Below are 27245 nucleotides of genomic sequence, written 5' to 3'. Positions count from 1 at the left end.
AAAAAAAGGACAAGCTCAATTCCACAAGGAATTTTTTTGTAGGTTATCCCCAAATCTCCAAAGAAAAAAGAAAGGTTCGTGTGGGGGTGGTGCTAGGTGGGTGGGTGTAGGAAATGTTCTCAGCAGTTGTTAGTTGTCTGTCATAACCGAAACACCCTCATGTAGCTGGGCGGCCAGTAGGAGTATCTGGATCTTCTCTACTCTGATTAGGTTTAAAGACACTAATGACCACTATTTTCAAGTGGTTAAGAGGTAGCCCATGGCCTGTAGTGGCAAGAGTTTCCCTCCCTCCCTAGCAGGCTCTCGTAACTGCAGCACGGTAGATGTTTTGCACTGAATAAATCTTGGTAGTAGATGGTGGTCCTGTATGTTAGGGGAGACTTAGCAACATCCTGGCCTCTGCCCGCTAGATGCTAGTAGCATCCCCTCCCCCATTTGTTTCATTTGTCTTCAAACATTGCTAAATGTCCTTGGGGTGTCAAAATGGACCCCTCATCCCATTGGGGGGGTGTGTGTATGACTTGAGAGTAAGTTGCAGACTTGATGTCCATTACTCCTCAATACCTTAGTTTGTACTTTAGTACTTTAAACTAAGGTATTTAGGAGTACTTAGTTTGTACTTAGTTTGTAAACATAGCTATAGTATACCCATGAAAACCAGGAAGTTAATAGCATCAATGTAGTAGTCTAATCCGTAAATCCATTCAAATTTCACCAGTTGTCTCAGTAATGTCCTTTATAGCAAAACAAGTAACCCTGCCCCCCACATCTCTGAAAAGAGCCCGTGATCTAACCCAGAATCATGTTGTCACAAGTCTCGACTCTCCCTTCAGTGTGTCTTTCCTGGTCTTTTCATGGCTTTGACATCTTTGAAGAGTTAAGATCAGTTATTTGTAGAATGTCCCTCAATTTGTGTTTGTCTGATGTTTCCTCATGATTAAAGATACGTGTATTTAGCAGAAATACTACAGAAGAGATGCTGTGTTCTCACTGCACCATACCAGGTGGCGCAATGTCAGTTTGTAGCATAACTGTTGACATTAAGTGATCCCGTGGTGGTTTCTGTCGGATTCCTCAACTTCCTCATCAAACTTTCAGCCACTAGTTTACCATTGATTCTTGCCTGAATCCGTTTTTACTGTGATGGTGGTTGAATATTTTTCCTAATTGTATCATTCCTTCTACAGTTACTAATATTTGGTCTTCTGCTCTAAGGGAGCTCTTTTCCGCTCCTCCATGTATATAAGAATACATGTTTTTCTATGTTCCTTATATAATATGTAAGCATTCATTTATATATTTACATATTCATTCCTTTATGTCGGTATGAACATGGAATCCTGTTTTATTCACTCATTTGTTATTGTATTTAACTGATAGTAGCATCATTATTTTAATACTAAAATTTTCGTAGATTTGGCCCATGGATGTTTCTTCAGACTGACTTTTGATGTGTTTCACCATTTTGTATTTTCTTACTTACTGACGCTGAGATGTTCAAGGCTTGTCATATACATTCCCAGCCCTGTAATCAGCCATTTCTCCAGGGCCCCTGTTTTCTCTTAATGGAGAATGGTATTTAGAAATAAAGATATGGTCATTTCTTATGGGGTGTTAGTTCCTCTAGGCCTTCTTTGAGTTGACAGAGCTAGGAAAATTAAATATTAGGTCAGTGCAAAAGTAATTGCGGTTTCAAAAGTTAAAAATAATTGCAAAAACTGCTATTACTTTTGCACTAACCTAATGCATGCTTCTCTCTCTCTCTCTCACACACACACACACACACTTCGTTTCTGTGTATGTTGACAATGAGTTCAAACCGATACCCCAGTATTAGTTCAACACCATGTACTTTATTCTAGCCTTCCCACTTTCCATGCCGACAGTGAGCAATCTGGTTCCCATTATCCTCCACATGTTTACGTGTTTGCTCAGTCCTCATGTAATATAACCAATTTCCTGACCATCTCCTCAAGGCTTTAGTGCCACTAGCCAGGGTCCCTCTTCCCTTCCCCCATCTCCCCATGTTAGGAAACATTAACTTTTTAAGCTTGCCAACTGAGAATTTTCTCCAACACCTCACCAGGGATATAGGGAAGGGTTGTTCATAATGGGATTGAGGGCTGGCTGGGGGGACGTGGGAAGCAGTGAAGAAAACTTCTGGTCAGGATGTAGTTGAAATGATTACTCAGAACTGAGTCACTTGCGAGGGAGAAAAGAACGGGTTTGAGAGATTAAAGTTGGAACATACCTGGATTTAAGTACCTGTTTCTACGTAGTTTTATTGATAATTGGCAATTTTAAAGCTTTTTAAAAAAAAGCTGTCCTGTTTCTGATCATTGGCTTACAGTTTCCTTGCCTCCTGTTGTTTGCAGTTGTCATATATGTGCTGATATACTTAGATTATTTATTCTGCCTGTCCTTTTTGTTTGGTTTCTAGCTTCTCACTCAGCTGCTGCCTAGCTGCCCTCTCCGTTCTCTGTATAACATCCTAACTAACATTCAGTGTTTGGAGGAGGGTTTTATTTTACCTGGGACTTTGGCCATCTTATTTTGCCGACTAAGACTGCTGCTGGTCATTGATGAAACTGACCATAATGTCAGTCTTAGTTTCAATTCTCAAATATTTATATCTTCACTTTCATTATTTCCCTGTTGCTTAATGCTGGGCCTGTCTGGCACTGTTTTGTCTGACTCAAAGGAACATTCCGGACTTTATTTTTTTCTTCCTTTCTGTCATTCAGTATGACACTGGATAGTGGACTTCTGGGCAATTAAAATTTGATTGTCAGTATAAATCAGTTATAGATTTATTTGTATTAGAAAGTTAAAATTGCATAAAGCTGCAGTTTCAAAGTTGTGTAGCTTTATAGTTTATAAATTCATTTTTCTTTGTTTCATAAAATGTGCTTATATAGGTTGTCAACTTAAAAACAGAATCTTCCAGTTGAAATTTTAAAGGACAAGTAGTCCCACTGCTCACCCAAGAAATATGTGTTCATTCCTTCACAGTATCTTTCTCTGGCAGTTAGAATTCACTCTCATGAAGCATCTTATTTTTCTGTCAAATTGTTTTACTTATGATTATCTTTGTTCTGTATCTGGGAATTCACTGACCATCCTGGATCCAGTCATCAGGAAGGCAGTGTGAGAGTCACTAGATTCTCACAGACTAGAAGTCGGAGACATAGATGGATGTAAAGCCTGAAAAAAAAGAGAGGTGTAGCCATTGGTTTGCTGATGAGGGATACTGGCCAAAGTGTAAAAGTGAAAAGCTACAGCTCCCCTTTTATAGCTCCTGGGTTGGTGGTCAGAAGGGCTGTTAAAGCTGAGCATGTTCCGGCAGAGGCTGTATAGGGAAGGTGGTCAGTTTTAGTTGGCTTTTCTTTGGCATTGTTTTATTCAACGTGTACTACAGGCCTTTCACTGTGCGAGGTGCTGCAGATACAAAAAGGAATACAATAATTAATTGTCTTAAAAGGCTGGTGAGGTAGAATGTTTTTCCCCCATGGAAACTTTTGAGTATTCTTAGTGTTTCCTCATGTTTGTTCCAAAGCAGAAGCACCTATCTTCCTTTTATATAGATGATATTTAACTTAAATATTAAGCTAGGTACTTAAATCATTTATCTGTGTTACATAAAGACTTAGGAAATGTAAATTATTTTCTGTGTGTGATCTCATTCTTGGTTTTTTTTTCATGTGATGGTTTATTTTAGAAGGATTTTAATAAGGAATAAAAGTACTGTTAATATTTTTATTTCCTTTTAGTTCAAGTATCTTTAAAATTTGAAAGTTCAAAATATTTTATTATGACTTTCCAGAAAATGAGCTTTGAAATGAGAAAATATAGCCATATATTAATCAAGAGCCTGAGAACTTTGACATACATTTGACACTTAGCCAAAGAGTGTATAGTGTCTATTGAGGTGTTTATAGTTTGGAATTTGTTTTTCCAATTAGTATTATATTTTATTTAGGTCATCGGGATTCAGACATCCAGAAAACTCTTTGCTCAGCTTTCTGATGACTTCATGCTAATGATGACCACAAATTAACATAAGATGTGTAATACTGGGAGTTTTTTAAGGATGGTGACCATATTTTTTTTCACCTTTACATTCCCAATTTCTGAGATACACAAGGAGTTTGTAAATGTTTAATTCTGGGATTCTTGGAAGTATGTTTGAGCAAAGAGTCTTCATTTAGTACTAAATACTCGTGTTTTTTTTAATATTTGAAAATTGGTAAGCCTATCGAATTTGGAAAAATTTCGACCAGTATTCTTCAAATATTTCTTGTGTCTTTGTTTCCCTTTGGAGATTCCAGTTATGCTTGAGGTGCATCTAAGTTATGTTTGATCCTTATGAGGCTTTTCAATTTTAGGTGGGAGAGCAGCCTTTAGGGTTCAGTTCCCTTGCCCCCAAAATATATTACCTGATTCCCCTGATTACAAGGTTTTCTACTGTGGCTAGTCGGAACGTGAACTTTTTTCATCCCTGGGGAAGAAAAACAGTCTAGGGATCATTTCCTTTGTCCTTTTTGGGGGAAGCCCTTTCCCTTACCTTAGGTACTTTTTTTTCTTCACACATTTGCTTATCTCAGTACTCAGCCACGTATTTGAGGGGACTCTGTGGATCTCCCAAGTTCTTTGTGCAGCTCTCAGAGGAGAGCTGTGCTCTGTGAACTGTAGCCACCACCATCTCCCTGGACTCCTATAGTTCTGTCTCCTCAGTGACAGCACTGCTGCTGGCTGGACTCTGAATTCTCCTGCAGGCAGTTGTAGGGCTTATCTCGTGTTCCCCCTTCTTAGGGCTCGTGGTGCTCTGCTACCTGATATCCAGTGTCTGAAAACCATTTCATAGATTTTGTCCAGTTTGTTAGTTTCAGATGGAAAGGTAAATTCGGTCTCTGTTACTCCATCTTGTCCAGAAATGGAAATTCATATGCGTTTTTTCATGAGGACCTATGAATACTATAATGATTAACTCCAATACTAATGATGCATTCTTGTTTCCTTTCCTTTTGATTTTCGTTCTTCTCTTTCCTGGCTTTGCTTTTGACTTGATCTGCAATTCCATATTAAATTGAAATACAGTTGTATCCACTTATATTTAGTTATGATTTATATGTTGCCCGTATAAACAACATTTGAGAAAGTATACGTACATAAATTTGGTTGGACCAGGTTGAAAATAAATGAGGAAATTGTATTAAGAAAAAGTAAGGAATAGAATGAGATGTAGCTTCAATTCAGGCGTTTAGGTCTTGATAGATTTCCTAGGCACCTACCAGAAATATAACTTGAAGCTTCTTAAAAGCCAGAGCAGAGAAAGTTGTCAGCATGCCCTGTTGCTTTTTAGGAAGGACCATTAAAAATAGAAAACTCTTATTACCCCTGACCCTGACCAAGTTTGGCTTATGTTTTAATTTTTTTCACTGCCTCAACCAAGAAAACATTGCTATTAAATCTTGATTTGTTATTGATGGGTTATTTAATTAACTATTTAATTTCTGAATATAAACAAAGGATATCTTTATCACTTCCCACTTTTTAAAATAGCCTGTATTAAGATTATATTCATCTTCTATTCTTTGATTTCTTACTTTCTTTTACTCTTGTCTGCATTTGATACGGTTGCTTCATGAATTTAAAATTACTTTAACTGATAGAATAATAAATAATTTATACTTTTTCTATTTGATAAGTTTTCTGAGAGAACTTAAGTTTTTAAAAATATTTTTTATTTGGAAATAACAAAATTTAAAAAGTAGTTATTTTGAAAATAATATCAAAATTACAGAACAGTTACAAAAATAAAATAATACAAAGAACAACTTCTTATCCTGATCATCTTTTTTCTTTTTAAATTTATTTAAAATTATAGTTAACATACAATATTATGTTAGTTTCACGTATACAACATAGTGATTCAACGTTTACATACTTTACAAAATGATCACCACAGTAAGTTCAGTAATCATCTGTCACCAGATATAGTTATCACAATATTATTGACTCTATTCTTTATGCTGTACTCATTTTACAACTGGAGGTTTGTACTTCTTAAACCCCTTCCCCTTTTCCGCCCGTTCCGTCCCCCAACCATCGGTTTGTATCTACATATGAGTTTGTTTCAGTTTTGTTTTGTTTGTTCATTTGTTTTGTATTTTAGATTCCACATCTAAGTGAAACCATATGGTATTTGACTTATTTCACTTCACATAATCTCTAGGTCCATCCATGTTATTGCAAACAGTAAGATTTCATTCCTTTTTTGTTGCGTAGTATTCCGTTGTGTACACACCCCCCCCCCCCCCCCACATCGTTATCCTTTCATCTGTCAGTGGTCATCTAGGTTGCTTCCATATCTTGGGTATTGTAAACAGTGCCACAGTGAACACAGGGGTATATACATCTTTGTGAATAATTGTTTTCATTTTCTTCCAGTAAATACCCAGAAGTGGAATTAGTGTGTTGTGTGGCAGCTCTTTTTAATTTTTGAGGACTCTCCATACTGTTTTCCATAGTGGCTGCACTAATTTATAATCCCACCACTAGTGCATGAGGGTTCCCTTTTCTCCACAGCTTCACCAACACGTTATTTGTTGTCTCTTATCTTGATTATCTTAACATTTGCTTTTTCATTTGTTCTTTCTCTGTATTTGTGTTGTATATACCCATATACATGCACAGTTTTTTAAACTTATTGAAGGTAAGTTATATATAGCATAGCCATTTATCCCTAAACACAGTGTGTATTTTTTAGTCACTTACATGTCCAAACCATGGTAATCAACTTCAGTAAATTTAACATTGTTCCCGTATTTTTACCTATTCTCCTGTTGTGTCATTTTCTGTTTTCTGGTACAGGATCCAGTTTAGGGTGAGATGTTTCATTTAGCTGTTACATATCCTTATTCTCCTTTAGCCTGCAATGTTTCCATAGTCTTTGTTTGTTAGGACGTTGACATCCCCTGATCTTTTTTTAAAAAAAGCTTCTCGTTGTGGTTTAGTCTGAAGTTTCCTCATGCTTGGGTTCAAGTTATTCATTCTAGGCCTGAATTCTGTGTAAGGGATGACTGTATTTTTTTCGGTGTACTACAGCTGGAGGGTGTTAATTATAATCACCCAGTCAAGATATTGTCTGTTCCTCTATTGTATAATTTTTTTCCCCTTGCAGCTAAAAAACAGTCTTTAAAGAGATACTCTAAGACTATTCAAATACCCTGTTCTTCATTAGAATATACTCTTAGATTTACTGTACATTTCCTGGTCTGGTGTTTACTATGCTGTTTGTAAAATAATCATTTTCCATCTTGCACACTCCCTCCACATTCGCTAGTCTGTTCTCAACACTGCTGTAATCATGAGCGTCTCCCCTCCCCTCGTTTACTTATTTGTTTTTCTTTTATCAGTATGGACTCCTGAATTCCTGTGTTGTTCTTGTTGTTTCCAAGGTTCGTAATTCATTACTTATTTTGGAGTTACATTTGTCTTGATTTCACTAGTGGAGCCTCTTGAAGCTGGCTTTGTTGTCCCTGTGACATGCCATCATTCTGTGAGCACTTCCTTACTTTCTGGCATAACACAGTGTTTCAGGTTCATCTTGTACTTGCTCTGCTCCAGCCCTGGAATCAGGTCCTTTCTCTGAGGAGTCTTCATTCGATATAGTGGGATTAGAGACCAAGTTCTGAGCTACAGATCCGCTCATTGCTTCTTGGCCCATTTAGCAGATAGCGATAGGAAACATGCATATACATGTACATGAACATACATTCACATATGCATATAGATTTCTGCATATATATGTATTTGTTCCAGAAGTCATGAGTTCACACTGTATTCAATATTAATCATCAACATAGGGTTCAGTATTAATCATCATCTCTCTTAACCTGACTCCCAGCAATATCATCATTTGCTCAAATCTATAATACAATTCAAATAGTTACAGAATTGCTTTGTCTGTTCCACTACAATAAATAAATTTAATGTGTTCAGGATCTGTTTGCAGTCTTGCACTTACCCCACTTTACTCTGTTCCTAACTGAAGTTATAAAGACAAATACTGTCTTCATAAATTACTTAGATTAGATCTGTCTGCCTTCCTTTTGGTTTGTCTTTCCGTGTTCTCTTTAGTGTGTTTATTACTCATTTGAGTTATGTGTAGGTTTATTTGTTCTGGATTGCTTTCAGTTTTAAGCTTTTTTCCTTCCATTCTTTTTTTTTTTTAACCGCAATTACTTTTTTGGGGGGGATGGGGAACAGGACTTTATTGGGGAACAGTGTGCACTTTCAGGACTTTTCTCCAAGTCAAGTTGTTGTCCTTTCAATCTTAGTTGTAGAGGGTTCTGTTCAGCTTCAAGTTGTTGTTCTTTCAGTCTTAGTTGTGGAGGGCGCAGCTCAGCTCCAGGTCCAGTTGCCGTTGCTAGTTGCAGGGGGCACAGCCCACCATCCCTTGCGGGAGTCGAACCGGCAACCTTGTGGTTGAGAGGACGTGCTCCAACCAACTGAGCCATTCGGGAGCTCAGCGGCAGCTCAGCTCAAGGTGCCATGTTCAATTTTAGTTGCAGGGGGCTCTGCATCTCTCCATCCCTTGCGGGAGTCGAGGAATTGAACTGGCAACCTTGTGGTTGAGAGCCCACTGGCCCATGTGGGAATCGAACCGGCAGCCTTCGGAGTTAGGAGCACAGAGCTCTAACCGCCTGAGCCACCGGGCCAGCCCTCCTTCCATTCTTACTGATTTATTTTTTTGATATGTATAACAGTAACGTGCTTCCAAAAGTCAAAACTATACAAAAAGGTAAGTTCAATGAAGGGTCACTTCATTGAGATATATTCCAGCCCATTCCCTACTGCTTGTAGGGAACCAGCTTCGTTTTCTGCTTTCTGTTTCTTTTTGTAAAAATTAGTACAGATTTTCTTATTTTCCCTCATTCTTATATAAAAAGTTGCATCTGTCTGTGCTCTTTTGCACTTTGCTTTTTTAAATTTAGTAATAACTCTTGGAAATCACTGTATTTGGGTTTATAGAGATCTTCCTCAGAGTATGTATATTTATAATGTTTTAAAAAGTTGGCTGGTTCTATTTTTCCGTAGTCTCTTTGTTCGTTCTCTTACATGTTGCTTATATCCTTTAAATTGTTTCCTTTTTAAGGTGATATGTGTGTATAGGTTATGTATGTATATTAAGTCCTCAGTGTCGTCGACAAAGTTAAGTTCCTGTGGCATCTCATCAGTGTTATAATGAATGACAGTATTCGAGGACCTGCTGTATACATTTCCGTTGTTGGCAAAATTTTGTGTATTTAGCACATCCCTATATTATTTGGTCCTAATTTCAGTTGAAGATTGTTCAAAGATTGTTGTCTTAAGATTTGGTTCAGCGGCTGTAAAAGAAATCCCAAATTAGTTTTTAAATAGGTAACTTATTTTTCTCTGGCTTCCCAGGCCTTAGATGTTTGTCTCTGGACTATTTTCAGGTTGTTATATTGTCGGGGAGCCGCTTCCTCTGTGGCGGTGGTCTCCATTTCTAGATATAGAAGAACATAGAAGTAATGGGAAGGGGGGATGCAGTGAACGTTCCTAGAAGGCTGGGACCCAGAAGGTTACCACACTTCTGTTCATACATCATTGACTGGAACTTAGTCATGTGCCCACACAAACAGCAAGAGATGTTGGAAGATAAGGATGAGCATGTATCCAGTTAAATATTCTTAAAGGAAAGTGAAGGGGAGAATGAATATTCTCTAGCCATAGGTGTCTCAAAATATTTTTGGTGTCTCTTCATATTTCTAAATTTGATAATTATCTCCCTAATACAACTGGTCCATTATGTAGTTAATGGTATTTTTAGTTGTAAAAACTGACACTTATTTCAGCTGATCATGCCTCATTCTAAGTATCTTTTATTTTATAATTGTTCAGTGAAAGGCTGAGTTATATTTTCACAGTGTCAAGTATGGAATTTTATACTTTGTTACCTGGACATTTTAGAATGTATTCTCATTATGCTATTTCAAGGTGATACTCTGATGTGACAAAGGATTGCTTTTATAAAACTTTCACTGCCAATTATACTTTTGAAGTTATACTCGCAAGCAGCTGAATAGTAGTATATAGTATTCTTCATGTATGAGGTGTGATGAAACAATATGGTGTTTAAATTTTAAAAAATTATTACACTAAAAGACACATTACCATTCATCCCCCTCAAAACACTCCACCTCACTTCGACCACATTTATTCATAGTTTTAGCCACTTTCTGAAGCAGTTCTGGAAGTCCTCTTTCGTGAGTGTCTTTACTTGCGCTGTTGTGGCTGCCTCAATGTTCTGAATCATTTTGACTTTGGGGAAGAGCCAGAAGTCGCACGGTGCCAGATCTGGTGAATAAGGTGGATGAGGACACACCGTAATGTTTTCATTTGACAGAAATTGCTGTACCAGGCGCAATGTGTGACATAGAGCGTTGTCATGATGGAGCATGATTTAGGGCACACTTTAAAACACACCTTCTCCCAACTGTAACTCATACCTGACTGACTGCACCGAACAAGTTGAAACTTGTTACACACTGTTACTAAGGTTCGAGGCGCCGCTTCCCATGTTAAAGATCCCTGCCTTTCCATTGGATGGCACTCAGCAGCAGCATTCACTGTATTTGTTGATCACAAAGGCTCTCAATGTCACACATCACTTCTGGTACGGCAACTTCTGTCAAAAACATTACGGTGTGTACACCTGAAACTAAAAAACAAATAAACATTACGTTAAGGTGTGTCCTTACCCACCGTATTCACCAGATCTGGCATCATGTGGCTTCAGGCTCTTTCCCAAAGTAAGAATGACCATGAAAGGTAAGCGTTTTGAGTCAGCCATGACAGTGCAACTAAAGCCACTCCCAAACGAGGACTTCCAGAACTGTTTCAGAAAGTGTCAAGAACCGTGGGATAAGTGTGTTTGAAGTGAGAGGGATTGATGGCAATGTGTATTTTACTGTAATATTTTAAATTTAAATATTAACTTTTTTTGATCACACCTCATAGATAGGAGTTGACAGTTTTCTCATAAAAATAGCTGTATCTTTAACTTGAATCAAGTGGGAAAGTCAGATTTCCAGCTCTACTTCTCCCTTGTACCTGTGGATTGTATTCTTTTCATAGTGCTCTGTATTAGCATACGTTAGTTCTTAGCAGGTCAGACAGTTTTGGTTTTAGTTTAGAGATATCTGCAGTTTTCCCTCAAATTATTTAATCCTGTGATTATTTAACAAATGATGAAAATTTATTTTAAGGTTTTTTTTTTGGTCATAGTGTAGGACAATTTGAGATTGTATTATTATACTTAAAAGTTCTAAAGAGTTAAACGGTATCCTAATTTTAGTAAAACTTTCTCCTTCAAACTCAGTTTCTAACACACATCTTTTAAAAAAACTCCTTAACAATTTTTTAAAAAGTCAAGTCCAAATTAATTTTTCCCTTTTGAATTGCCACTAAACCCTCTCTCTCTCTCTCTCTCTATCTCTCTCTCTCTCTCTCTCTATCTCTATCTCTATCTCTATCTCTATCTCTATCTCTTTTTCTCTCTCCTCCCCCCTCCCGTCTCTCCCTCCCTCCTCGCCCTCCCTCCCTCTCACTCTCCTTTTCTCTTTTTCTCCCTTCCTTCCTTCCTCCCTCCCTCCCTCTTCCTTCCCTCCCTCCCTCCCTCTTGAGCATTGCAACCCTTTGATTTTCCAGAACTCATTTAGTTAGAATATAGTGATTGAATTACTGGTAAGAGTGTGAGTCTGTTCTCATGATAATCTTGTGTGGGTAAGACTGGATGAATTCTAATCAGTTTACTGTATCTGTCCTCATTTAGTACATAGTCTTCTTTGAAACTCAGAAATAAATGTGGTAATATTTTTTTAAAAATATGTGACTTAAAAGCAGTTATTCCGTTTTTTTTTTTCCCCTTTTGGGAACCAGATAATTGGAGGATAGCATAATGCTGTCATTTTTTTCTTAACTTTTCATGAAGGATCTCTTCTTTCCTTTATAATTATGATTCAGCAAGCCAATCTGTTAACCACAGCCTTGGCATTACAATTGTAAAAACTGATTTTTATCCATTGTTTTCATAGAAACTGGATTTTCTCTCATGGATAAATGCTGCATAGGTCTGTTGGCATATTTTTTCTTTAGCTATAATAGAATGTTACATTTGAGATTCTCCTTGTTTGTTGTGCCCTGGATAATTGAATAGTATGGTTAAGATGACTAAGACTGAAATAGGCTAAATGAATCCAAATCTTTAGACTGTTAGCGTATTCTTAAAGAAGTTTCTAGTAATTTTGTTCTAAATGTTTTATTTGCAGAACAAACAGAATTCACAAATATTTGAGAAAAGTTAAGGAATCTGGTTAATATGGTTCTTTTTAAACCAGAATAAAATTAACAAGATTAAATATAAGCCTGGTAGTGCAATCAGATTCACTTAAAACTTAGCTAGGTCATTAAATGGTAAGGATGATTTTCATTTTCCGTGAAAAGTTGATTGGTATGTGGTATTTTTGCAGATCCTGTACATAGTCACTTTCACTGAGTGGCATTAGCGTGTGACATCGTAGAGTTATGGGGTTTCCATATAAAATTCATTTAGGTGCATGTGAATTGTCATACCGTTTTGGAATGATGTAAAGAACTCAGAGTCAGTCATTGTCATGTGCCTGTGGGCCTCCACACCCACCCCTCCCCAGTGTTTACCGTGTTTCCCTGAAAGTAAGACCTAGCCAAACCATCAGCATCTTTCGGAGCAAAAATTAGTATAAGACCTGGTCTTATATTATACCCGGTCTTATGTTATTTTAATATTATTTTAATAGAAGACTGGGTATAATAATGTAATATAATGTAATATAAATATAAGACCGGGTCTTATATTAATTTTTGCTCTGAAAGACTCATTAGAGCTGATGGTTCGGCTACGTCTTATTTTCGGGGAAAACATGGTATTAACCACATCCAGATTTTTTTAACTTACTGATTTTTAGATAGCAGGCTGTATTTTTCTCGTCCCCCTCCCTATAATAAACCTTATATTAACCATATAAAACTTTCAATTAATAGTTGAGGAAAAGTTCTCAATTGGATCTACTTATTTTTTACTTATTAGCATTAAAATGGTAAAACATCGTCAAAAACTTTAATAATAATAGTATTAAATTGCCTTGTTCAACTGAATAAACAAAGTTCATTTAATGTGTCCTTTTATATAACTTACTCAGTTATTCTCTATACTGTTTTCAAGGGCTTTTTGAAAAAAAATGTTTGTGATAAAAACGCAACGTGAGATCTACCCTCTTAGGAAATTTTTAAGTGTACAGTACAGTATTGTTAGCTATAAGCACAGTGTTGTACAACAGATCTCTGGAACTTTCTCATCCTTCGTGACTGAAACTCTATACCCATTGAACAGCAGCGCCCCACTTCCCTCTCCCCACCAGCCCTTGGCAACGACGGTTCTTTCTGTTTTTATGAGTTTGACTACTTTAGATACTTCGTATAAGTGAATTCATGCAGTATTAATCCTTCTGTGACTGGCTTATGTAGCATAACATCCGAAGGGTTCATCCATGTTGTAGCATATGGTGAGATTTCTTTTTATTTTGTGGCGGAATAATACTCCATTGTGTGGGTATAGTATTTAACATTTTCTTGATCCATTCATTTGTTGATGGGCAGTTATATTGTTTCCCTTTTGGCTATTGTGATAAAATGCTGCAGTGAACATGGAAGTACAAATATTTCTTCGAGATCCCGATTTCAATTCTTGTGGATAAATATCCCAAAAGTGGGGTGTTAGAATCAAATAGTAGTTCTGTTTTTAATTTTTTTGGGGGAACTCCATACTGCATTCCATAATGGCTGCTCCATTTAAATTCCCACTAACAGTGCTTCAAGGAACTGGTTCCAGTTTCTCTGCATCCTTGCCAACTCTTGTTGATTAGTGATCTTGAGTGTCTTGTCATATACCTGGTGGCCTTTGGAGAAATTTCTTTTCAGTCCTTTGCCCATTTCTTAATCTTTTTAGTTTTTAATTGAATTGTAGGAGTTCCTTTTATAGTTGATCCTTGAACAACTTGGAAGTTAGGGGTACTGACCTTCCCTCCTTCAGTCAAAAACCCATGTATAACTTTTTTGACTCTCCGAAAAACTTAACTATAGTTGACCCTTTGCATCTGCGGATTCAACCAACCCCAGGGCGAAAACAGTATTTCAATTTGCGGTTGGGAAATTACAAGTGGGAATCTGAAAATGCTGTTTTTGATCCACCATAGGTTGAATCTACTGTTGTTTGGATCTGCAGGTGTGAAACCTGCAGATACAAAGAGCCAGTTGTATTTATTGAAGAGATCGTGTATAAGTGGACCTGTGCAGTTCAGACCTGTGTTGTTCAAGGGTCAGTATATTTTGGATAGTAACCACTCAGCAAATATGTGGCCTGCAAATATTTTCTCTCATTCCATAGGTTGCCTTTTCACTCTTTTGATCGTTTCCTTTGCTGTGCAGAAGGCTTTTACTTTGATGTGGTCCTACTTGTCTGTGTTTGCTTCTGTTATTGGTGCATTTGGTGTTATATCCAAGAAGCCATTGCCAAGACCAGTGTTACGAATCTTAGGAATTTTCTCTAGGAGTTTTACAATTTTAGGTCTTATTTTAAGTCTTTAATTCATTTTGAGTTAATTTGTATGTAATCCAGTTTTCCAGCACTATTTGTCGAAGAGACTATCATCATTGTGTAGTTTCGGCATCCTTGGTGAAGGTCATTTGACCATTTATGTATGGATTTGTTTCTGGGCTTTCCATTCTATTCCATTGGTCGACATATCACAGGGTCTCACATCCTCAATGCTGTTCTGCCTGGCAATACTATACTGTCTTTATGCCAGTACCACGCTGTTTTGATTACTGTAGCTTTGCGATATATTTTGAAATCAGGAAGTGTTAGTCCTCCAGGTTTTTTTGTTACTTCTCATGATTGTTTTGGCTATTCAAGGTCATTGTGGTTCCATATGAATTTTAGGTTTGTTTTTTCTATTTCTATAAAAAATACCATTGGGATTTTGATAGCAATACATTGAATTTGTAGGTCACTTTTGGTAGTATGGGCATTTTAATAATATTGTCTCCCAATAAATGAACACAGGATGTCTTTCCATTTATTTATGTCTTTAGTTTCTTTCAATAGTTTTTTGTAGCTGTCAGTATACAAATCTTTGGCCTCCTTGGCCAAAAATTTATTCCTAAGCATTTCATTCTTGTTGATGGGATTTTCTTCATTTCCTTTTTTGGGTTTTTTTTTGTTAGTTGTATAGAAACAACTGATTTTTGCATGCTGATTTTGTATTATTGTACAGTTTTACTGAATGATTTATTATAAAAGATTTGTGTGCTTGTGTATTTTTTAAGGTCTTCTACGTATAAGATTGTATCATCTATGAACAGAGAAAATTTTACTTCTTCCTTTCTGATTTGGATGCCTTTTATTTCTTGCCTAGATGCTTTTGGTAGTATGTCTGGTACTATATTGAATAGAAGCAGTGAGAGAGGGCATCCTTGTCTTGTTCCTGATCTTAGAGGAAAAGCTTTCAGCTTTTAATTGTTGAGGATGATGTTAGTTGTGTTGTGGGCATTTCATATATGACCTTTATTATGTTGAGGTAATTTCCTTCTCTTTCTGGTTTGTTGAGTTTTTACCATGAAAGGGTGTTGAATTTTGTCAGGTGCTTTTTCTGCATCAGTTAAGATCATGTGATTTTTGTCCTTTCTGTTAATGTCATGTATCACATTGGTTGGTTTTCATGTTGACCCTGCCTTGCTTCCCAGAGATGAATCCCACCTGGTTGTGGTATATGACCCTTTTAATGGGCTATTAAATTTGGTTTTCTAGTATTTTGAGGATTTTTGCATCTATATCCATCAGGGATATTGTTCAAGGGCTTTTGAGATGAGTTAGAACAGTGTATCCCTGTCTGCTTTTTGTAATAATACTTGTTAACAGAGTGTTTTCATGTCAGTTACTCCACTTGTTTATCACAGTCCCTCTGTTAGGTAGGTAGACCATATATTCCAATTTTCTTAAGATGCTGGACTGAGAATTGCACATCATCATACAATATCATTGGTATTATCAATAATATTACTTGTATAGCACATATTGTTTCAGGCACTCTTTTAAGTGGTTTACATGTATTTAGTCCCCACAACAACCCCTTGGCAGTAGGTAGTTATTAAACCCGTTTTACAAATGGAAAAAATGTTGAGTAACAAGTAGTAGTAGAGCATAGTACTTATTTGGATTTTAACCTAGACCATTTGGTTCCTGAGTCTCCTTTGTTAACTGTTTGGTGTGTTGCCCTTTACAATTAACCAGAAAGGTATCAATTTAAATGAGAATCTTGGCCTGCTCTGCTATTTTGTTACCTCTGGAACCAGATGATCTTTTTATTATCACAAAGATTGTTTATTACTTGAAATCAGTGCTTTTTAAAAAGAAGTAAAATGCTTGAGCTTTGAGGCATCTATTCTTTCCAAGTCGGTTATCTTTCTGGGCTTATGACTGTGCTTTGGGTATTAGAGGTTCCTTAAATGGGGGATCTAACAGCTAGCAGGCATATCGATTATATGTTTCAGTGCCTGTATGGTTGTGCTTCAAGAGGCCTAATCATGAATGCATAAATTGCTTCAGATTACTAATGCATCATCACTTTATGGAAACATGTTATATAATAATGGGTCTTGTATACAGAATACAAATGAGACTTTCTATTTTATGTAAATTTCACAGTAGGATTCCTTTTAGCATAACCATTTTCTAACACATTTAATTTGTGAATCAGTTTAAACTTTATATTTTTTAAATACCGGTTATTGTGGACCTTACACTATTGTCTTAATGTCACAACATGGTTATATAGTATTTGTATAAAAAGGTATCTTTGTATGGTGCTTGATTCTAGTTATGTTAGTTCACTGCAACTAGTAAGGGAAGATGGTTAATTTTTCGATGTAGCTTTTTGACTAATCTTGAAATATGTTTCTCCACTTGTACGCTTATTCTTTGTACGCAACACTGAAAATAAAGATTATTACACTCTTAAACAGAAAATCTCTAATAAGATTCAAACCATTTATTTGAAGGTTAAAGGACAAAATTTAACATCACTTTTGTAAAAGATGAGAAAATGTTGTTGGTCTTTGTTTAGTCGATCTCCTTTTGAAAGTGAGGATTTGTTCCTTTTTACAGATTTAATCCTATGGCTTTGATTCTACAGGCTCACAGTTCTTTTTATTTTCAATTCTGAAATTCAAAGTACAAAACTGAAAGTTTTTTTCATTTAGTTTATAGTAAATTGATTAGCCAGCAAACTACCCTGAACCGAGGTGGGGCAATATCCCACTTAGTATGTATATGTATACATTTTGCTGTGGAAATCATGGATGTTATTGCATAGTACTGCTTTAAATTCCACTGTAACATGTGGCATATGTACCATATTTACCTTTATAAAATTTGAAAATTTTTGAATAATGGCTCATCTCACTCCAGCAGTTTCACTGAAATGAATATGGGCCTTTATCACTTCTCATAAGCTGCCTGATTTCCACTGTTGGAAGAATGTGGGGCATGAATCAGTAGCACAAGGAATAAAGAACACATTGAATTAACTGTATTGATTAATAAGTTAGTACAAACCTGTCAGGAGGTATCATTTCTACTCTTGGTTGGTAATAGTTGCCCGGAGCACTGATTGGCACGTCTGCCATAGGCACAGGAGCATGGTGAGTGTACAAGCCGGATGGTATCTGTCCTGCTCTGTCTAGGATATATGCTGTGCCTTTAAATCATCCACTGTGATTTTTATTTTACTAAATGAGACAGTTTCAAAAAGATGCCAAGTAAGATGGAAAGAGTTGATCTTTTCCTCATTTTTCTAGTCTCCTACAAAAGCTGTATATAATGCCAGACATTGGAACCATCCAGACTCAGAAGAACTACCTGGGCCACCAGTAGTAAAACCTCAGAGTGTCACAGTAAGTGAACTATAATTTTTAATTTTATGTTTGTTTAATTTGCTGTCTTCATTCTTAATTTGAATGTCTCTGACTTTCCTGTTTAATAGTTTATTTCAGACTTCCTCACTTAAATTCAGTGACTCCAGTTTAATTCATTGGGCAAGTGGGGATTGTGGACAGGACTACAGAAATTCTGGTACTGCTAGGTTATAAATAAAAGCCTTAAAAAATATTGGCCCAGTTTTTACTTCTGACTCACATTTTGTGGAATTATAGTATTTAGTGTTTAAGGGCAAATTATTCCATATTTGAAGTTTGTATTAAGAGCTGTATTATAAATTACATCTTAAAGTGGCTTTGAGTGGTTAATTTACTTTTTATTTTTATTTATTTATTTATTTTTCCCTTTCTTCTGCCTCTCCCCCATTTTGTTTCAAGCCGTTGTTTCTTAGTCTGGTTGTGTAGGACACAGCTCCCTGGCCCATGCTGGTATTGTGAGCCTTGTGCTCCCCCGGGCTGAGGCACCGGTTGTGGGTCAGCTGCTCACAGCAGCTCTCACCAGCTGCCAGCCACTCACGCTGGCCGCCGACAGCTCATGGAGGCACACGGGAGCCCAGCTCCAGGGAGAGCAGTTGTTCACAATCTTAGCTGTAGAGGGCATAGCTCACAGGCCCATGTGGGAATCGAACCGGCGACCTCGGCGTTAGGCGCATGACGCTCCAACCACCTGAGCCACAGGGCCGGTCTCTAATTTACTTTTTAGAGGAGAACTTTTTCCTGCATTCCAGTACTACCTTTCAATTCAAAACATATTCGAAAAAGATTCTTATCAAATTATTTTTTTCAGAATAACTGGTAGGATCATACATTAATGCTGCTAGATGGGTGTTAACGCCTCAGTCATCTGGAGTTATCAAGGAGTGAGTTCTTTATAACAAAAAAGTTAGGGATAGAGATCTTTCTAAAATATAATGTATAGTTTCCTGTTGTCTTAAGTTGAATATATTAAACTCCTTTTACTAGTATAAAATTATCATTGTGTATATTAGTAATTATATACTGTGCTCTTATTATGGCTATTTAATTCTGCCTATACTTTAAAAATTCTTTTGTCAGTCTGTTGTAGTTTTTCTGTCCCATTTCTAGCTTCTTATCAATGCTATTTCTGTATGTAATTGTGGTTCTTTATTTCTTGTAATGGTCCCGGAAACAAATAAATTGTGTGAAAAGTAAGGTTAAAAAAAGAACCGAAGGAATTCCTGAATGGTTCTTTTTTGAGTAAAACATATATTAATCTTACCTAGTAGTGCATGAAATTTTAAAGTATCCCTTATGACCTTTCAGAGTCCTTCCCATCTTTTTTTCTTAAGCTAATTTGCCAGGTAGAGGAGATGTTAACTATTTTTATATACTTATTTAGGACAACTAATTTAATACCTTTTTTCAATAGGTGAGGCTGTCTTCAAAGGAACCAAATCAAAAAGATGATGGAGTTTTTAAAGCTCCTGCACCACCACCCAAAGTGATAAAAACTGTGACAATACCTACTCAGCCCTACCAAGATATAGTTACTGCACTCAAATGCAGAAAAGAAGACAAAGAAGTAAGCAGCCCTATAGTTTTACTGCGTGTGGACAGAGTTTTGTATATAACATTAGGCTTTTAATGTCTTGAACAAATACAGTACACTGTTATTTACAGTTTTGAATCATGAATTTATTTTGTCCTAGTATTACCAATGTTTTAAAAACATTGCTTTTCGTTGCCATCTACTGAACTATTTTATACATTTAAGTAAAGTACAGCAAGCCTATAGATTTAACTAAATATGTTATTCTGTAGCTAAAAAAGAGGTGGACTTTTTCTTGGCAGTTATATACTGTTGTTCAGCACGTGAAGCACTTCAATGATGTGGTGGAATTTGGTGAAAATCAAGAGTTCACTGATGACATTGAGTACTTGTTAAGTGGCTTAAAGAGCACTCAGCCTCTAAACACACGTTGCCTTAGGTAAGATCTTATTTTTATATTTGATAATCGTATGCACATTAAAATTTTCCAGGTGGGGAGAGCCAAACATTTGTGATTTTGTTACCATGGATGTAGTTTATAGCCAGTGATAATAAGTTGAAATGTCATTGATTTCTTATAAGGAACTTGATTCTACATGGAAGAAGGAAAGTTGAATGATCATAGCCTTTTAGTAGCGTATAGGCTTCAGTTTCCAGATGCTTGACAGAGTGTTACGTTAATGAACCTTTAAAGTTCTTTTGCAACCCCAAATTTTAGACATGAAAGTGATTAGTTTGATTAAATGTTTTAATTTGGATCATCTTTTCCATGCTATAATGGATTGAATATCTTGACTTGATTGAATTGACTAGATATAGTCAATTAGAATATATCCACTCAAATATTATTTATAATCTTTACCAGAAGCTCTATGAAAAGTAGCTGAGACTTTTTGCTTTTAATAGTAGTAATGTAAGAAATAAACTAAAGATGATCATTTGTTATTTATATATTTTAATATAGCATACCTAATCACATATTATGCATGAGTAAATATTTAATAATTCGGTTTGCCCATATTTTCTATATTGTGATCTGTATATAGGCAATGCTTTGACACACCCTATCCCCCATTTGCTTGCTTTGGTATGGTACAAACAAAAACTAATGCATTAGTTATTTTTCAGTCTCCCTAACCTAGTCTATTTTCTTCTAGTGTTATTAGCTTGGCTACTAAATGTGCCATGCCCAGTTTTCGAATGCACCTGAGAGCACATGGAATGGTAGCAATGGTTTTTAAAACTTTGGATGATTCCCAGCACCATCAGGTATTTTCAAGTTTCTGGGATTGAGAAGCATTGTTTAAAAATTCTAGTCTATTTGGCTATTGAAAAATATCTTCATTGGATGTTCGTATATAAATAGTTTCTAATTATGGATTGAGTTTTATTTGCTAAATATATGGAGTCTCATGACAGAAGTGTTTACTTAACCCATTTAAGATGACTTTCTCATGACAATTTTTCCCTTTAACATGTCAATTTATACTGTTAAAGTATTATCATACTATTAAAATATTACCAGTTACCATAGCTAACATAGCATACTGGATGTTTGATTCTGTAAGCATTGATTCCTTCTAATCAGACAATACGGACAAAAAAAATCTTTCTACTCTTTTATATCAATAGCATGGGAAAAAATGGTCTTGAATTTTTTTTTTTTTTTTTTTTAAACATTTTGTCTGAATGTTGAATCTAGGACATAGCCCATCGTAAAAAGGAATTCTTCGTTTCAACTTTGTTGCTTTCTCTTAAAAATACATAGTAAAAATCAGGTTTAACATGTTCGAAATTAATAAAATAATAATCATTACTAATCATTATCAGTAGTGGTATTTTGAGGTGGCTTTATTTTTGTTCAAGGAAATTGTGTTTCAAATGCAGATTAGGTGACACAATCTAATACTGAACCTTCTGAAACAGAAAGCATTGTACTTAACCCTGAGTGAGGATAACTCCATCACCAGGTTGTAGCAGATACAGAATAATGAGGGGGAATAGGAGAGACCTGTTAATTAATTTGCTTTGTTATGCAGTTTTATTTTTAATTACTTGGTTCAACCAGACCTAACTGGTTTATTTTAAAGAAATGAGATTAAATGTGTTTATTTTGGCGTTTTAAATGTTTTATATATTGATTCAAACTCAGCTCTGTTTATTTTACAGGACAAAAAAGTAGCAAAGTTTCTTATACAGATTTTAAAACACACTGTTGATTTTAAAGTGAAATTTGACTTTACCTACCTAATGATGAAGAGTGATGTGCATTGAAAAATAGGATTTTATATATGTATAAAATCCTATATACATATATAATTATGTATATCTGAAAAAAAAGAAAGTTCCGTAAACTCTTCATTTAACATGGAATGACCAAATAAGTATTACTTTCACTTGTATTATTCTAGCTTTGGAGCATTCATGTAGGAAAGATGTATGGAAAGGAAAATTTTAAGCAACAGTGCTTTATTTAATTCACATTTCCCTTGAATATTTTAAAGGCAGGTTCACTGAATAAAACATTTTCAAGGTTTCCATCACGTGAAAAAAATGTCAAAATGATCTAATTTCTTGAAATTGTTGCTAATTGATTGCATTAATTTTTTTTCCCCTTTTTGGGTCTGTTGAAGAATTTGTCCCTTTGTACAGCTGCCCTCATGTACATACTGAGTAGAGATCGTTTGAACATGGATCTTGATAGAGCTAGCCTAGATCTGATGATTCGACTTCTAGAACTGGAACAAGATGCTTCTTCAGCTAAGCTACTGAATGAAAAAGACATGAACAAAATCAAGGAAAAAATTCGAAGGCTCTGTGAAACTGTACACAATAAACATCTTGATCTAGAAAATATAACGGTGGGTTCCTTCCTTCCTTCCTTCCTTCCTTCCTTCCTTCCTTCCTTCCTTCCTTCCTTCCATTATAAAATGAAAATTACTTTCAAAAAGTTAGTCAAAGCAAGTGTGTGGCTTTGGACAAATCATTTAACCTCTCAGTGTACAATTTGGCAAGTTTTTCTAAGGTTTAGCTCTGAGCATAATTCTGTTCCCTGCCTGAAATTCCTGAAGTAGCCCATCTCTGTTTAGTTTTCTGCCAGTACATTTTTTATTGCATTTTTGCCTAATCCTTTTCTCTTTCTTTTTTTTTAAATATAGAAACTATATGTAGGCTGTGAGGAATTAGAATTATTCTCTGGGTTTTAGGAATAAAGATTCAGAGGATTTGCTAGGGCTGTTTTCAGTGAGCATTCACTTATTCTAGAGTATCTGAGGCTTCAAGGGACCAAGACTGAGAAGGAAGAGTCCAAGGCGTCTGCCCTGCCTAGAGCAAGGTCCCTCATAATCAGGCACGTGGCTAATAGCTACCTTTATGCTCAACGCATCTCTCCAAGTTTAAGATGACTGTTGCTTTTGGTTGATTCCAGTTCTTTCTTCTTTTTCACTTGTAGAATCATAATATCCCCAAAAGTTACTAGGCCAGTAGAAGATAATTAGCCTTGTCATTTTGAAAAAAATAAGATTATTTGTTTATATATAACATCAAAACTATGTCAACATTGCTTTTTTCTACTGTCTACTAAACTGAAGACTGCAGCATTTGCCTCAAAAATTATAGAATGCTATTTGCTAGCCATATATGACATAGGAATATTGTTCTGTTTAGTTAAGGTAAAGTAGGGAATAGATTTGGGGAAAGTGGGGGTTGAAGGGTAAAGCAAGTTAACATTAAAAGGCAAGATACAAAGTTGACGTGTATTTAGTACTTTCACTTATTAAAATTAGAAAAATAGTTTTTATGCTCAGATGATTGGTAAACGATCCTGCTCCTTCACCAAACTATTCTTACACAACTTTTAAAATGTATTTGTAATTTTTATTTGCTTTTGACATTTTTACAACATGCACAATTTTTTTGATATAAAGAATAAATTTGAGCCTATGATTTTTATTTGTTGCATAATTGAATAAATGTACCTTTGTCTTGTCTCCCATTTTGTTCTACATTTAGATTCTTTCTGGGCATTTGGTATTAAAAAATAACATGATGATGAACTTGTTGTTCATCTAATTTTCTCCATGGTTTGTTGAATTTATTAGGATGGTATATACCAGTATAATAACTTTCTTATGTTGTATTAAATAGTGTATTCATATGATCAAAACCAGAACACAGTTGTTAATTTTAGGATCCCCGTTTTACCCCCTTATAACTTCAGCTATTCTTGAATATTGTATTTGTTTTAAATCTTAGACATTGCTTTGTACAGTGACTATTCCCTATACATGTTTTGTTTGGTTTATTAATTGCTTAATTTCTTCCCTGAAATATATTGCTACTCCAGATGTGCCATGGGAAAGTAATTTAAAGTATTAATATAATGTTTTCAGATATAATTCAAATAACTGAGAGCTAACAGTTGCTGAGTATATTATCCCGATTAATTATTTGGCTTTAACTCTTTGAGTCCTCAAACTATTCCAGTTTTCAGATAAAATATTTGAATTGTAGGCTGTTTTAAAATGCTAGTTTAGAATAAACTGAAAATAGCCTAAAATATCAATCTTTTTATGCCAATAGAGACAAATAACAAAGTCCCAACTAACAATAGAGACAAATGACAAAGTCCCAAAGTCCCTCCATAAAAATTTAGAGCTTTTGCTGATTTAACATCAAATTACTATTCCCTTTCTTCCTAAATAAAGAAAGCCTCATTATGTAGGCTTCAGATTCTCTACTATGAGTCATGAGCTGTATACCTAAATCGATCTCATTAAATTACTCTTCCAGGGACTCAGAATGAGAATTGGGCAAAATTGAATCTGTCTTTGTAGTGTTGAATTTCAGTTCTATATTTGTTACCTTGGACATCTACCTTGTTCAAGATTAGACTAAAATATTCTAGATCTCTTCTAAATCTGTAATACTAAGATTTACTGGTAAGATCTGTTTTTTTTTTTGCATTTTTAAATAATTTATATTCGATTCCAAGCAGGCCAGGAGGACTTATTATATAAACGTGTATCTTTCAAAGGAAAGAAACTTTGGGAAGAAACTCAGATCTTTTCAGCTTTTAGAGCATTTCTTGTGTTATGCTGAAGTTCCTGATTGCAACAGGAACCAGGTTGCACTTTTGTGGAGGGGAGGCATAGTAGTAGCTCTATGCTTTTAAAAAGAAACACAATAGAAAAGAAAAATAATAATTAAAATAAAAGAGAAAGGAAAACTACATAGTCTGGGTGTAAGTATAACTCGTACTGTCCTGTGCTTCCGTTAGTGGTGGCCCTTAATCATTTTTTATATATAATTTTGCCATGGGGGCCACATGATGTGTATTCATGCTGCTGACCCTGCAGTATAAAGTTTAAGCCTGGTGAATCTGAAACACTAAAAACAACAAAGGATTTTTATTTGGAATACATAAGAAAATATATGGAATAATAAGAAAGAGGCAAGCAACCTTGAAGGAAAATGAAGAAAGACGAATTGATGGGGGAACAGTTAACTAACATATGAAAAAATGCTGGAGTTTAGTGTAGTTAGAAAAATACAAACCATACCAGTAAGATGTCATTTTTTACCCTCACGCAAAAATTTACATCAATACTTTTGAGGATTCAGGGCAACTGACACACACATACTTTGTTCCTGGAGTGTTACTTATTACAGCCTTTGTGGCAAATTAATCTAATGTATTGATTTGCAGTTAAAGTACACGCACACTTTGATTTAGCAGTCCCACCCTTGAGCCTCTGTACTGTAGGAATAACAGCACCAGTATATACTTTATTGAACTGATAAATGATAGGTTACTTTTAGTAGTGTGTTCTCTCCATAAAAACAAACTGATGGTTAAAAACATTTCTTCAGCCTTAGATTATTCTGATTAAAATTAAAATCAGTTCAGTTTTACTTATAAGCGTACTTGTTGTATTATAAAGACTACTATGGGTTGACAGCATGCAGTGAACTTTCTAAAGAAAAGCAATCTCTAGAAGTGTTGCCACAGAATTATTAATAGTCAATATTCATTAATGGTACTTCTGATTTTTAGACTGGGCATTTAGCTATGGAGACGTTACTGTCCCTTACTTCTAAACGAGCAGGAGACTGGTTTAAAGAAGAACTCCGGCTTTTGGGTGGTCTGGATCATATTGTAGATAAAGGTAAGAAATATACACATATAACACTTTTATATGTTATTTAAAAGCTTGAAGAAAAATTCTGTTTACATCTAAAAATTGCATCAGTTTAAAAAGATCTATTCTTTTAGTGGCATCTTGTAAATCTCTATGTTTTGAAGGAAATGTCATTAACACTTTGAAATTGGCGAGTTGTGGAAATAAAATAATTATAATAAATTAGACTCTCATACATTTCAACATCTCACAGTATAAAACTTAGAATAAATAATGTTCAGAGAGGTTCCAGCATATTTATAGCATGTGTACAGATGGCTTTTAATGTTAAGGGGGTAGGTATTGAGGGGAGGAGATGTACTAATTATAACCATTTTTTTTAGTGAAAGAATGTGTGGATCATCTAAGTAGAGATGAGGATGAAGAGAAACTAGTAGCCTCACTGTGGGGAGCAGAGAGATGTTTACGAGTTTTAGAGAGTGTAAGTATGGATCACTATCTGGGCAAAATTATTTAAGCTTCATTGTGACTGTGTGTGAGATGGCCAAATATTTTATATATCCCTAGAGTTTCACTTCTCTTAATCCAAATTGAAATTGTGATGCATTCTTTGATCCACCAATGTTAATGAACAAGTTAACTGAGCAATTTCGTCTTTCAAGAATATGTATTGTTGTGAAACCTATCATGTCAAGTTTGTTTATATTGCCAGATGTTATTCTTTATAATGGGGAATTCTCCTTAAATGTGTTAACTTGTTTGTGGAAAATGGTAGTTAAACACAAGTTTTTGTTCTGGTTTTTAATTAATAAGGATTTTCTTGATTTACCTATTATCAGATTGTTTGTAATCATAGGTTATAAAAATATTTGGCTTTGAAGAATGATACTATTGACCTTTATGCGTTAAGTATGGGGTTTTTTTTGGCTTTTATGAATAACTTACCCCAGTTCAGTGTAGATTGGAATTTATGTTGCCAGTGAATTTCAGAATGCATAGATCATGTGTTGACCAGATTGGATTAGCTTGGTGCTTTTGACACATCTATGGAAAAATAATCTAGTGTGAATTAAAAGTTCCTGGTGTAGTTAAAATTGAAATTATTCCTTCTCTCTTCTAGAGTTCTTCAGGTACCTTAGATAAATAGATGTATATATTTTTATTCTAAATGAATCCACTTAAGAACTTTAAAGTATTAGTTATAAGTTAGAAACTGGTCTTTTCTGACATTCAAAGTACTTGGTATTTCACTACAATGAATGTATAGCACAGAATACATTAATTATGAGCAAGCACTTATAACAGTGATGTTTTAATTTTGTAATAAAGCAATGGCTCTATTATTTTAAACCTGGAACATGTGGGTTGTTATTCCCTTAGATGACAAGGGCTGAATCTTCCTCATCTTTTATGTCTTTTACAGCACCAGGCATAGTGTATATTGTATGTGAATGACTGAAAGCTGTGGTTTGCCA

At 35.4% G+C, this 27245-nt stretch overlaps 1 protein-coding gene across 2 annotated transcripts in view; it reads left to right on the top strand.

The window, feature by feature from the left end:
* WAPL (WAPL cohesin release factor) overlaps positions 1–27245 on the top strand; it is an 80020-nt gene that overhangs the window by 39469 nt on the left and 13306 nt on the right. For both annotated transcript variants that reach the window (XM_019716127.3, XM_019716128.3), the window contains exons 5-11: positions 17983–18078; positions 19511–19663; positions 19933–20069; positions 20788–20899; positions 22264–22491; positions 25686–25797; positions 26154–26251. In XM_019716127.3, the coding sequence (XP_019571686.2) occupies positions 17983–18078; positions 19511–19663; positions 19933–20069; positions 20788–20899; positions 22264–22491; positions 25686–25797; positions 26154–26251 (936 nt within the window). The remainder of the gene's footprint in view (positions 1–17982; positions 18079–19510; positions 19664–19932; positions 20070–20787; positions 20900–22263; positions 22492–25685; positions 25798–26153; positions 26252–27245) is intronic.

Source organism: Rhinolophus sinicus, chromosome 15 (genome assembly GCF_057876585.1).
Source record: "Rhinolophus sinicus isolate RSI-liver-muscle chromosome 15, RSI-T2T, whole genome shotgun sequence".
NCBI classification, from domain to species: Eukaryota; Metazoa; Chordata; class Mammalia; order Chiroptera; family Rhinolophidae; genus Rhinolophus; species Rhinolophus sinicus.
The sequence above is the reverse complement of the archived record's forward strand: the minus strand, read 5'-3'. Positions and strand labels throughout refer to the sequence as shown.